The sequence below is a fragment of the Octopus sinensis genome, linkage group LG11 (assembly GCF_006345805.1).
Source record: "Octopus sinensis linkage group LG11, ASM634580v1, whole genome shotgun sequence".
Classification (NCBI taxonomy): domain Eukaryota; kingdom Metazoa; phylum Mollusca; class Cephalopoda; order Octopoda; family Octopodidae; genus Octopus; species Octopus sinensis.
In genome coordinates this window covers 59,222,844-59,237,290 of record NC_043007.1, presented here as the reverse complement: position 1 = coordinate 59,237,290, position 14,447 = coordinate 59,222,844, and the positions used below count along the sequence as shown (strand labels likewise).

The 14,447-nt window shown below is 32.1% G+C and overlaps 1 protein-coding gene across 3 annotated transcripts in view; it reads right to left on the bottom strand.

The window, feature by feature from the left end:
* Positions 1-599: 599 nt before the first annotated feature.
* Positions 600-14,447, bottom strand: part of LOC115217706 (delta(14)-sterol reductase TM7SF2) — a 32,821-nt gene continuing 18,973 nt past the window's right edge. For all 3 annotated transcript variants that reach the window (XM_029787461.2, XM_036507519.1, XM_036507520.1), the window contains 5 exons: positions 14,121-14,341; positions 12,597-12,765; positions 8,726-8,806; positions 8,344-8,466; positions 600-6,644 (listed from right to left, as the gene is read on the bottom strand). In XM_029787461.2, coding sequence (XP_029643321.1) covers positions 6,484-6,644; positions 8,344-8,466; positions 8,726-8,806; positions 12,597-12,765; positions 14,121-14,341 — 755 coding nt within the window. In that variant the 3' untranslated portion in view covers positions 600-6,483. The remainder of the gene's footprint in view (positions 6,645-8,343; positions 8,467-8,725; positions 8,807-12,596; positions 12,766-14,120; positions 14,342-14,447) is intronic.

Here is a 14,447-nt window from a genome sequence, read left to right as displayed (position 1 = left end):
TAACCTTGATTTCTTTAGTCTCAGTACCAGCATGTGATGCCTATAAGCAAGGCACATAACTCTGATCGGCCTGAGCTTATTGCCCGAGAACTGGTTCCCCAAGTTCATTGTTGATTTGGTAGGAAGATCATTCAACTGTAAAAAAAAAATCAATTGTTCACCTTTAAAAGAAAAAAAAAAACTTTTTTTTATGTCAAACTGAATATTAGTAGACTAAGGACAGAATGTTTTTTTTTTTCATTTCAAATTTTCCCCACCTCTAACACTTATTAAAATTAAATAAAACATTTTTGTACACATATTCTGTTTCTATTACCTTCTTAAAATTCAAAATATTTCAAGAACAATTTTGTAATCCAAACTGATTCCATTATATTTCTTGAATGCAAATACATTATTTTCAGGTTAGTAAGAAGAACATATACATTTTGTATATTGTAAACAATCAAAAACAATTAGACATTTCCATTTAATATAGTGAGCGGTTGAATGGGTCATGACCATATGAAAGGAAAGACTGGAAAATCAACCACTCAACACCAGAGAAAACAAAAAACAGAAGCCAACTTAAAAAAACAAACAAAAAAAAACAACACTAATAGTAATATTGATTTATTGATACTTTAGAAATGATATACAATTAATGACTGCAAGTAGAAAATAACACAAAAATGACAACAAAATATAAACAAAAAAAGTGTTATAAAATTATAACATACGTTTTTCCATGTTGAAGTGAGAGAATAGGAAATTAACTTATACAATTTTTTTTCTCTTAAGATCAAAATTTTTTCTCCCTCTTCAAGATGTAGAAGAATAAAAAATTAAAACAAAACATGACTTAGACTTTTGCGGATTACTTTTGACTAGGTGCAATGGGCCAATTTATGTATGAGGGGGATGTAGTTGAATGAATCAACTTCACAATTTACTGATTATGTTTTATTGACCCTTGATGGATGCGTGATAAAGTGAACCCCAGCAGTATTTGAACCCAGAGAAGTGAGTTTTTCAACTAGACACAATAAAACATCTAATTAGCATTTTATTACTAACAATCTAATTAAAAAATTTTTAAATATCAATGGAGATGTAAAAATGCAAAAGGGCACAAAATAAAATATCCCAGAACATTGTTAGGTATTTATACATAAATAATCTTGCACCTAACTGGCAATGTTAGACCCTCCCTATCACACCCCAATATATTGAAAGTTAATAAAATATCCATCCCAGCCCACCACTGTTTAGATTCTTGTGGTTCATTCACGCTAGAGAGTGGAGTAAATATTTGCTATATATGTATGAACATATACGTATGTGTATATATTAGCACAGCTAAGCCTTCAGCAGCTGGCTAAATTCAGTTTAATAATACATACAAATCAGCTTATATATTTGTGTGTGTATGCATACATGTGTATATATGTCTATGTATGTGTGTGAGTGCATATAACTTAAAGAAAATGTACCAAATTATATTTGTTAAGGAAATGCATAGGGATTGATAATATTTATCTATGTAAAATAGGTGTGAGATAACAGACTGGCTAATATTGCATGCAGGTAGTTGTTTAATGGTATCCATAACAACACCTTGTGTGTGTGTGTGAATATAAATATCTTTACAAGTATTGTAACAGAATAGGCAATAATAATAATAGACTTGGCACAAAATCAACAATATACTGTTAGTTTGAACATCAAAGTGAATCTAACTCCCACATATTCTGATGTCGTTCATTGTCTTCAAAAGGATTATATATAAAATTAATCCAGCAGGGTTTATAACAGTGAAAGGGGAAGGTATGAACTGTTTAGATGGCATTTAGCCTGTTAATCTTCGTATCTTGCCTGGCAGAATTTTAAACAAACTTGGATAAATATATATATATAATGTCTCCTTTTATTCCTAAATTTTGTTCTTTTCATCATTTTGAATGATTTAAAAACATCTTCATGAACTGCTTTGTGTTTTAAGGATTTCATGTGCCAAGGAAGAACAGTTATCTGCCCTTCTCGACTCCATTTTGTTTGAACTACTAAAAAAATAAATAAATGTAAGAGTGGTGGGAGACATTATGACAATAACAATTAAATCAGCTTCGTAACAGTAAATAATCAATTTTGATCTGACATTTTTTCATGGGGCTAATTAGAAGCAGGGCCAAGTCTCTGATATGTTTTCACATTTAATAATATGTTTGGGTGGGGAATAGAAAATATAATGCAATTCACACAAAGCAGTGAATATTATTGTATGTTGTGTTGAATATTTCAATGATCAAAAGCATTGAATACAACCTGAATCTGTAGTGGAGCCAAGGAGTGGCAGATAAAAGAAACCAGGGAATTCACTTGTAGGCATGGCTTCCATTTAAATAAACAAACAAATAAAATGAAAGACATTTCTTTATTTAGAAAACAACCCCACCACCCAGTAAGTCAGACTAAGGCACTAAACATAATCCTTTTCCCAAATTCCTATTATTGTGTTTACAAATATCAATAAGGGATTTAATTTTAACAAAAGTTCAATATATTATTTAATAACGAATACAATAAAAGAAATTATTTTACAACAAATTTTTTCTTTTCAAATTTCATAATCCACCACCTGGGTGGGGGCATCAGATTCTTAAAAAAAAACCAAAGCAGGACTTTTTTTCATGTGATTGATGGAAAGGTATCCTTACTTTTTATACTGTAACTGGAAAACCAGAAGACATAATCAGCAATGGCCCTGTTTTGTTGTCTTTAACATGACAAAAGAACAATGAGACAAGCCACAACATCCACCACATTTTTTATTGTGTAAAACAGACACATATAGTCAAAACAAACAAGTTTCAACCAAACGTCTTAAAATATATGAATTTGGCACAAGTTTCAGGAGGAAAATGCAACAATAAACTGATTTTAGACTTAAACAAACTTTATAAGTATTTCAAATATATATATATATATATATATATATTTACAAAACAATTTAAAAGACAACCATAGCTAAATATGTTCCTTTAATTCTATATCTCAGCCACAATATCTTCTATTTATGTCAAAAAAATCGAAAAAAAGAAACATCTGATTGTGTCCCTAATACGAAATGCATGTGTGTGTGTGTGAATATGACTGAGTGGTTAAGAAGTTCACTTTACAATTATGTGAATCTGGGTTAATACCCTGTTGGCTCCTTCAGTGATTTCTACATTAGCCTTCAATTGAAATAAGCGCCCTGAGAAAAATTAAGTAGACAGAAACTGTACAGACGCCTTTAGGGTGGACTATACCTGTAATTTAAGAGCCCAGTTTTGTCAGTGCCATGTTAATTCTATGGAATTAAAATGAGTAATTCCATTGATTTAAAAAAAAAAAAAAAAAACAATGTGAGATCCTTCAAATAAACAAATGCATACATACACATATACACAAGTGTATGGAAGACAAAAATATAAAGGAAACAATTTTCGTATCTTTTTGTAAAAATTTGGATTAAAATTCTTCATGACTACTGAAGTATATTTAGGAATGATTGCTCTTTATGGAAATTATTCCATATTTAATCAATTCCCTTAAAAAAACACTGAACAATTACAATTTTTTTTCTTACACAGCTACAGGTATTTTTGACTTCTTTTATATACACACACACATGGTTATATGTGCGTATATTATTTATTTTCTGTCTTTTCATAGGCTGGTATGAGACGAATGAATCTACATCCAAAATGCAGTTGATACTGTTTGATGTTTTTGACTACATTGATTTTAGCTTATACACAAATGTGTATGTATATTAAGGAAAAGTTGAGCTTTTTCTTTTTTTAAACATGTATGGATTAAATTTTTTGTTATTTTATGGGAGAATTTGAATAAATAATCACTAATGACAGGTCAGAAGATTGATGAGTGACTAAACTTCTAAGGAAGACATACAAGCACTGGATACTTTATACATAAAATTGTTAATGTATAAATACTGGAAATGAAGGAAGACAAATCTTTGGAAGCATCTTGTCCAATTACACACAATTTAAAAATAGAAGTGGCAGTTATATCCTGTTCTTTTGTTGTAAGTTTGCAACAACATTTTTTTAATGTTTTCCCATTGTAAACATACCAATAAAATAATATAATGATTTCTTTCCCACTTTCTTCAAAAACTCTTGAAGGAATCTGAACTTTGGTACTCCATGCTAATGCCATTCATTAATCATAGCATTCCTAATGCTTACAGCAGTGTAACATCCGTTATACTTAATTAATAGTCAGGTAGATAATACCATTAAAAGTCCAGCGTCTTTGACAGTACAGTGCAAGTGGCCAAACATGAACTGTCAACACTTCAACAACTGTGGTTCTCTAAAATATAATGGAGATTGGGGTGAAGAAAAGGAATGTAATGATGACAAAATTGAGGGGTTTTTGAATATTGTAATACTGAAAGGTCATAAGAAAATGGAAGATAATAGTGAAAAGCTTTGTTAATACTGAACTGAGTAAATGCAGGTGATTACTAATACACAAATGAGAGATTAATTAGTAAATCACCAGGTATTTGAACCAATGAAGAATTCATTTTCAATTCTGCAAGTAAATCCAGTGGGGTTAGAAAAGAAAGTACTCCAGGACTATTAAAGCTATACTGTAATACAATGTGGCCAACCAAGAGTTGCACAGGTTAACTGAAACCATTTTCGCTAGCTGTGTGTGTTCTTTATACAGTAGAGAGGCAGAATTCAAATCAACTCGGTTTTCTTAAACCACACATTACAGATACCATCAACCTAGGTTAAATCTCTGCCTTTTGCAGTACCATCTCTCACAGGTATGCAGCAGTGCTAGGCCAACAGAAAACATGTTTGTATGAACATATGATGAATTAAAGCTTTATTGAACTAAGTTTACCAAATATTGGTAGTTCTAAGCCATGCATACAAATCGAATGCTACATTTATGTTTTTTTTTTTTAATTATAGAGAGAGAATAGGTGCAAAGTTAAGGTCAACAGTTGAAACCTTGCCACATTCAATCTTATTTTAGACTATTTGATAAGTTCTACTTTATGGTGGAGTGCAGTAACTCAAAATTCACCAGTACTATCCTACAAACAAAGAAAAAGACAAATTTATTCAAATGTTCACTATTCTATCTCTAAACAAATATGAAATACCATAACTAGGGAAATGAGCAGATTATTTTAGAAATGAAGAGTACTGATTTTCCACTTTTAAATTTGGTTTGTAAAGAGTCTCAAATAAGAGTCCCCATGGTAACTAATTGAGAGTTTGACAAAACAAAAGGAATGTCATTCTAAAACTATATCAGATAGAAAATCAATAGGGACAAATAATCTCAAAAATTATATTAAAAATTCTTTGCTATCTTAGTGATTCTGTATAATGAATATCAAGTCATTTTTTTCTCAATTATAGTTAAAGTAAAACAAAATCACCAGTTAGTAATACTGTCAATGTTTTATGTTAAAGATTAAAAAAATATATGAAATTTCAAGTTTCTGACATTTAAAGCTAAGCAAAGAAGTGTGTAAATTAAAGTCCATAAATAGTAATAAAAAAAAGTATATGTATAGTTTGTAATGATATTCTCAAAGACTGTACAGTTAAAGTTAATCATCAAATTCAATGATTCCATTGAATTTGAAAAGCACAAAAAAAAATGTATTTTTCAGCTGTATTTTTAAGAAAATGTTTTCTACACAAATGTGATACAGCATCTGACACAGCCTAGTATTATAGTAGTCAAAAATATTGGATGTCTGTAAACTTTTCACCATCATCGCTGTATACTTGTGATAATGTTACTGATACAGCTACATATTAAATGAGGTTTTTTTTTCTTTCAATTTTTTAAAAAGTTAATGTATTGAGAAATGAGATCAGTTTTTATAAAACGTTAACTACAGACATTAAATAAAAGGTAAATGGGAGAATTATAGACAATAATAATAATAAAGATAACAATAACAGAATGACTGATCACAAGCCCTATAATATCTGAATTGAATTTTAAAAAGGTACAAAAGTGTACCAAAAATGTCAGGATTAACTGAATACTGATAGATGCACAAAGGAATATTTGTGGAAGAGGGTAAATGAGATGGCTACAACTGATATCTGTAACTAAGTCACTTATTCTTAATCTATAATGCTTTGACCTAGTTGAAATGACAACATGATTTAGGGGTTATAAGAACTGGGTTGAAATTAAAAACAAACTTAAATGAAAAACGTACATATAAAAAAAAATGCTTGAGTCCCAGTAGTGGAGACAAATACACAAGTAATGAAAATGTGGTTCTTTTTGTTTTATGTACATATAAAATCATGAAAAAGGAATGGAACGGGGAAAAATAATTAATAGGATGTAGAAAATATTTAGAAAAGAGTGTGAATGAATGCTGCAGTTAAAGAATGTGAGGAAAAAGTCTTTGTAGTACCACTAGGGTGGTTAGTCTTAGTTTTAGTAGATATAAGGGAAGATCCGATACTTAACAGCATTGCAGTAATGGTCCCAGCTAATGCCATGCTTTTTCTTACAGAGATCATAATCTCTACGCTCCCGTAAAATTAGGAAGGTTATACAAAAGATGGGATAGAAATAAGGCACAATACTTCCAAATCCTAAAGAAAGAAAGAAAGAAAAAAGAGGAAATATAACAAATGCAATAAATGACAATCAATAAATGAAAAGAAATTTATTTTATTAGTGAACTTAATTGATTATTGAAAATCTAAAAGGCAATGGAATGGTAAAAACAAACTTTTTATTATTTGATCAAGAAATTGACACCACCTTTCATCTTTCAAGTCAATAAAATAAGTGCCAGGCACTCAATTTAATCAATATTCAATCTGATAAATCACTACATAGATACAGCAGGAGAATATTTTGTATCTATATAAAACGAACGTAAAGGAATGAGAGAGAGGATTAAAATTATCAATGATGGGCAGTCACAAATGACATTATGAATCTTAAAAACCTGACTGCATATATATATATATATAATAATCATTTCGGATCTGTTTTCCATGCTGGCATGAGTTAGATGGTTTGATTGGAACTGGTAAGCCAGAGAGCTGTACCATGCTCCAGTCTAATCTTGGCTTGGTTTCTACAGCTGGATACCCTTCCTAATGCCTACCACTCCAAGAGTGTAGTGGGTGGTTTTTGCATGTCACAGCATGTATGTGTATATATATATGAGTCATCTATGGGGCTAAGCCCTTTATGGTTGCGAAATCATTGCTCACTCTATGACTGGACATATACTTAAATGCATGTGTGTGTGTGTAAATATATATGTACATGCTCATTTACACACACGTGTGTGTATTCATCATTTCATGTCATTTTTTTTCCATACTGGCATGGGCTGGATAAGATTTATCAAGGTAGTATCTTGCAGCTGAATGTTCTTCCAGCCCTTACTTGTTTTTCAAGTCAGGTACTTTTCCTATGAGTTTTCACACATTGCAACTGAAGAGCTAAAGGACATTGTTTACAGAAGATGTACACAAGCATACACATCGTATGTACAAGAAGTGCTTCTGACTGTCTCCAACTAGCAAATTTCACTCACAATGTACTGGACAACCTTGCCAGCACTTATTGTGTGTGTGTGTTTGTATGTAAATGAAAATTTTTCTAAAATAACCATATAAATACAACTTTAAGAAGATTGAAAGGAAAGTCACTTTCAGTAAATGATATAAAAGCCTCTTTTACATATTTCAGTGGAGAGTTACTTGTGCAATATAAAGCTTTCTTAGTCCTAAAACTCGAAGGTGTATGTGGATAAAAAAAAATAGGGTCCTCAAGAAAATTTTAAAATGTCTTAACAGAATCAATTTATGCCAAATGAGTTAGTTGATTTAAAACAAGGAAAAAGTAAGGAAGAGATATTTGCAATTATGTCTATTGAAAGCTGATGTTAAATTGGCATTAATTTTTAATCAGTTCTCTGGCTCTTGATATACCCTGAAAAAAAAAAGGGCAGTTATTTATTTCACTGACATTCTCAGGGGCTACCACCGAAATAAATAAATGCTTACGGTCAGTTTAGCAGGTGGGACTTATACTTGACCTGTGAGTCTTGAATAGCTCACTGAATGTTAAATTTGGTAAGGAAACATGTAACTAATACAGAATCATTAATCTTAATCCTTGCCTATCATTAACAGGAACATAATAAGAGTAATAGAGATGGCTGACGCTGATCTTTTTCTTTTCTGCAAAATCATTCGAGTGGTCATGCATGTTGGATATAAAAGCAGTTTATTGTTTTGTAAAAGTTTGATTAAAGGGTATACAACTTACCACACGTAAGAGACCAGGCAACAGACATGATGATATCACCCAAGTAGTTTGGTTTGCGACACAGTTTCCACCAACCCGATACGAGAAGGCGTTTACCACTTATTGATGGTATGCTCTCAAGATCTGCAATAAGTCAAAAACATTGATTACTACATATACTACTTACTATTTGACAGTTATAAAAAACTTAGTTTTAGTTAATATTATTTGTTTCCAATATTACTTGTTCAGATAATGAAATCTCTTTTTAATGTAGTTGGTCTACATATGAAAGCTTTTCTTTTTGAAGACTGCAAACAGGAATACAGTTCTCATATAATATCTTATTCTTTAGAGAATAAGAAAAAAAGGATAGAGGTGGAGAAAATAAAATTATGCTTACGGGCCATACTGAGTTGGAATGGATCTTTTCTAAATTCATATTTCTGAGAGATTGATCCACGGTAAATGACATAACCAACAACTAAAAAGGAAATGGGAAAATAAAATAATGAAAAAAAAAAATTGTCTGTGAATTTTATCCTTAAATTACTACTGAAAACCATCTTTGGACAACTCTATGAAAATGAGATATTATAAAATTTAAAAAAATTTTGATACAAGAGTTCAGTTGTAAATAAAAGTTTAACTTTAAGAAACCACAATATTTTACATAAAAAAAAAAAATATCCAGTTGAATTAAATGTCAGTTTTATGGCTGGAAGGACTGGGACAGGCACTGAATCCACCTGCTCCTACAGAAAACAAGTCTAACTGCAGTTAGCAACTGGAGGAGAATCACACTGTCAAGATTGAATGTAATGATCTTTAAGAATCATCTGAAAAAAAAAATGGACATAACTCCAACACAACAAACAATCCATAGAGAGGTATTTTTTATAAAATGTTACAGTGGTAAGGGAAGTCAGTACAAAAATCTAAAATATGTACTGTACACCATTAACGTAGAGAAGAACCCATGAAGACTGGGTTTCTTCACCAAGACCTGAAAATACTGAACAGTTCCTGATCCTTAACAAAACATAACTGCACCTCACATACATGGGGCAAATTTTGAGAGAAGGGGTAGTTGATTTATATTTATTTTATCAAAGCCAAAGCAATAAAAAACAAAGTTGATTCTGGTAATGTGTGAACTCGGAACAGAAAAGTTTATTGAGGCAGAACTGCTATAATCAGATATCCTTCTTGTTGCTAACCCTTGCTTGTTTTCAAGCAAGGCAATATTTTCCAATGGCTAGACATTCCTTTGCAAAATATTAGAAATGAATTCATTTATAACAATCACAGGATGTCAAGACAAAGAGACACAAACATATACATATACAATAGACTTTCAGTTTTCATCCACAAAATCAACTTACTCAAGGTGTCATACAGTGGACCTGAACCCATATGCTTGGGAAGCAAACTTTTTAGTCACACAGCCATGCCTGACATAATATATTTCGACACACACACACACATACAAACTCATATATATGACTTTACAAAAACGTTAAAAACTGTATGTAAACTAACAACAAAATAACCTTTAGTTCAGATGATTTAAACAATGTGAAGAATTTTTACATTCTTGTAACTTTATAATTACAGATATAAACCCATTCACACTCACACATACAATGCCAAGAGTTATAAAACTTCAGTTCCAATTACTCATGTCCTAATGCACAAAATGTCACTAAAAGCCACACTGAGTAACAGTTACATCTTACAAATCCTATAAACAGGTTTGCTTGTATGCCAAACTTGGCTATAAAAATGAGGTGACAGGCAATGAATTATGTGCAACTACAAGCATACAAATTGATTATCATACAAAACAAAATATAGATATTTCTTTATTTCTTGGACTTAATTTCTTTAGTTTTTATATATATATATATATATATATATATATAGAGAGAGAGAGAGAGAGAGAGAGAGATAAATAGATAGGTAAGTTTGGCAACACCAGGACATCTACATTGTTAACGTTTGCCAATCTAATTATCTCCCTTGTGTGTGTGTGTGAGTCCTCCACAGTTTGTTAGTTTGTTCATGACCCCATAACTTAGCAGAATAAATTTCATTTAAAAAAAAACAAATTAAGTAGTGGAGTCAATTCTTTTGAGCTTAAAAATAAAAATCAAGGTAGTGTCCCAGCATGACTGCAGTCCAAAAACTGTAACAAGTGAAAAAGTGTGTGTAATATATATATATATGTATATGTGTGTGTGTGTGCATGTGCAGGCATAGCTGTGTGACTAAGATGCATGCTTCCCAACTATGTGTTTCAGAATCAGTTCCACTGTGTGGCAGTATTTGCAAACATCTTCCACTATAGCAGTGGGGTAACCAAAGCCTTGTGTGTGCATTTAGTAGAAGGAAATGTGTATATATATATATATATATATATAATATATATATATATAGAGAGAGAGAGAGAGAGAGATAAATAGATAGGTAAGTTTGGCAACACCAGGACATCTACATTGTTAACGTTTGCCAATCTAATTATCTCCCTTGTGTGTGTGTGTGAGTCCTCCACAGTTTGTTAGTTTGTTCATGACCCCATAACTTAGCAGAATAAATTTCATTTAAAAAAAAACAAATTAAGTAGTGGAGTCAATTCTTTTGAGCTTAAAAATAAAAATCAAGGTAGTGTCCCAGCATGACTGCAGTCCAAAAACTGTAACAAGTGAAAAAGTGTGTGTAATATATATATATATGTATATGTGTGTGTGTGCATGTGCAGGCATAGCTGTGTGACTAAGATGCATGCTTCCCAACTATGTGTTTCAGAATCAGTTCCACTGTGTGGCAGTATTTGCAAACATCTTCCACTATAGCAGTGGGGTAACCAAAGCCTTGTGTGTGCATTTAGTAGAAGGAAATGTGTGTATATATATATATATATATATATATATATATATATATACGAGCAAAACGCACCCCATCCAATGGGCGGTGCTGAGTTGTCAAACATTTAAACCAAATTTTCTCAAAACAACTTGTCCGACCGTCCCATAGGCCTACCCTTTGAGAAACACTGATTTAACCTAAATTTGAGACACCACCAAAAGAAGAAATAAGATAGACTTTTTTTCTATTCTAAAGAAGAACGATTTTATTCACACAAATATGCAACCAAAGAGTTTAAAGTACCAGTAATGATAAGGCCGTTGACTGGGAGAACACAAACATAGTTTAAACTGTGTGCTGGGCAGGAAAGAAACGTGCCTTTGAGCAGTACAAAAAATGGAAGGTGCAGTTATGTACAGGTTGACGGAAGAAAAGCAGGACAAAAATGGCTTTATCAATCACATTCTCACCTGGAATCGATTTTTGTAATTTTTTTAAGACTTATACACGCCCTGATACCGTTAGTATTTACATATCAAATTTGAGCGCAATCGGATGGAGGATGCCCAAGATCTGAGAAGACACACACAGACAAACAGAACGGATTTTATATAAGATATATATATATATATGTGCATATTTGTGCGTACCCTTGTCTTGACATCATGTGTTGGCTGTAAATGAACATTCCAATCATACAAGTGATGTTCATTTCCAGTGAACATATCTGGCCATGGGGAAATATTACCTTGCTTGGAAACAGGTGGAGGTTGACAACAGGAAGGGTATCCAGCAATAGAAAAGCTGCCTCAACTAATTCCATCTGACCCATGCAAGCATGGAAAAGTGGATGTTAAATGATGATGATGATTATATATTCGTGTGTACATGCGCACACACATATAGAGAGACAGACAGACAGAGAATCTGTTTCATTTTTACACTCATTCTGCCATGATAGCAGAGGTTAGACAAATATATTATTAAGGGCATCTAGTTTTACAACCAGATGCCCTTCTTGCCATTAACCCATACCTATTTTTCAAGTAAGGAATCTGTTATTCCACATGTATTAGAAACAAGACCAAATTTTAACATTCAGATTCATTTGTGTACAAATATGTGCATGGGTGCACATGTACATACACACATACACACAGATGATAGGCTTATTTTAGTTTCCACCTGTTAACTTCATTCACAAGGCTTTGGTCAACATGGTATAATAGTACAAGATTATTACAATGGGACAGAAGGGACATTGCAATGGAACAGAACCTGAAACCATGTGGTTGTGAAATGAACTTCTTAACCGCACAATCATACTGCTGTATATTTACACAAACATATTCAATTTAGATAACTGAACATCCAGACAAATTATTAAAATAGTACTTCATACTTACAATTTAACACTGCAATGAGAGCCAATATATAATAGGGAAGTAGCACTTTCTGTCGCACCAAGTAAAGTCCTTGAATACAGTAAACATAAGGAATCCATACCATATTGCCAAAAACTGCCATGAAACCATAGCCATCATGGAGAACATCCATACTGACTAAGAGTGTTTCCTGAAAATACGAACATCATAGGAACCAATATAAATAACGAAAACAAAAATTAACAATCACTGAGTAACTAAATGTGAATAAACATAAGCATAATTAAAAAAGAAATTTGATATTTCTCCTTGGCACACAAAGATAGGTTTAGAGGGTTAGGCACAATGGAATAATGGAAGGAAAAGCAATAAGAAAAGATTTACATGAAGATAATACAGTCACTTAGTTCAGGTGGGATCAGACTGTCATAGTCACAAAAGAACACAAATATTGATAGTGAGTAGATGACTGAGAAGGATTAGTGTGGAGGATCTGCTGAAACCAATTTTGAATGTCAAACTTAGTTTCCTCAAGATCAGTTACTGGAAGCATAGGTGCTGGACCAGATGACTGAGTATATAAGATTCACTACCATTCTGTTAAAGAATATCAGAATAAATAAAAGCAAAAGAATAATAATTCATATTCTATTCCTGGTTTTCCAAATGATTTCTTTTCAAGAGATTTTATTTTTGTCCTTTTTTAAGACCAAATTTTACATATACTGTCATGCATGGTACTTATTGCATTTCATTTTATTAGGTACAGTGAAGATGAAAGATGGTACACACAGCCTTTTCAGACCCACTTAAACTGGATAATAGAGAGAATTAGCCTGGCTATGAATATTATCACTAGAATTCAAGGGGATTAGGTAGTCTGTATTAGCAAGCGTAGTGTAATAAATGTTAAGAGGCCACAAAGAGTGGCAATAATTTAATGTTTGAGGAACAGCCCTATATCTGGAGCTGGTTTTACATAGGTTAACATGGTTAATGTTTAGTTTCAATCCTACAAAGTTAGTGGTTGAAAGAGAAATCATACAAAAATAGGCATGCAACTCTAGGGAAGAAAGTTTGAGCAAAGTGTTTAGTATAGGACCAAAAGGTTAGAAAATCAAATGACAGCCAAGGAGGTAATAAATTTATATAAGGATAGTATATATAGTCAGCAAGTCCAGAAAAATATATTGTAGAATAATAACTGTAGAAGAGACCAGGAAAACACAAATTAAGAGTGACAAGATGGCTGAGGAGAGTTAGTGAGTGAATGATTGCTAACCACATAGATGCCTTTCAACATGTATGTGAATGTACCTGGCTAAGTTGGTGGCATGTTGAACTAAAAGCCAAAAAATTAGCTGTTCATATCTATAACTGGTACTACAATGTGTTCATGATCAAAGCACTCAATTTCTAATCACTCAATAATCCACTTAGCTGTTGTGTAGCACTTATACTACACAATACAGTTCAAATAATTCCACCCCTGCAAAAACTGGTTCAGTACAAAGACATAAGAAATCAATCAAAAACAGTACTTACCTCAAACCAGAGCACATCAGCAATGTAAATAAATTGGAAGATTGTAACAATTGCAATAGAGGGAGAAATTCCACCATCATCTTGGCTAGCTTTCAGAACAAGGCACATATCCATCATCAGCCAGGTAAGAAAACTCATTCGGAAATTTAAAAATTTCATATCCAAAGGACCAATACGAGGATTCAATTCGTGACCCATAAAGAAATCATAAATTACATTACCTATAATATAGGGAAAATTATGTATAGTGTTATCACATCAACATCATCACTACCAACAACTTAGTTTCAATATGATACACAGAATATATACGAAAGCCTGTACAGT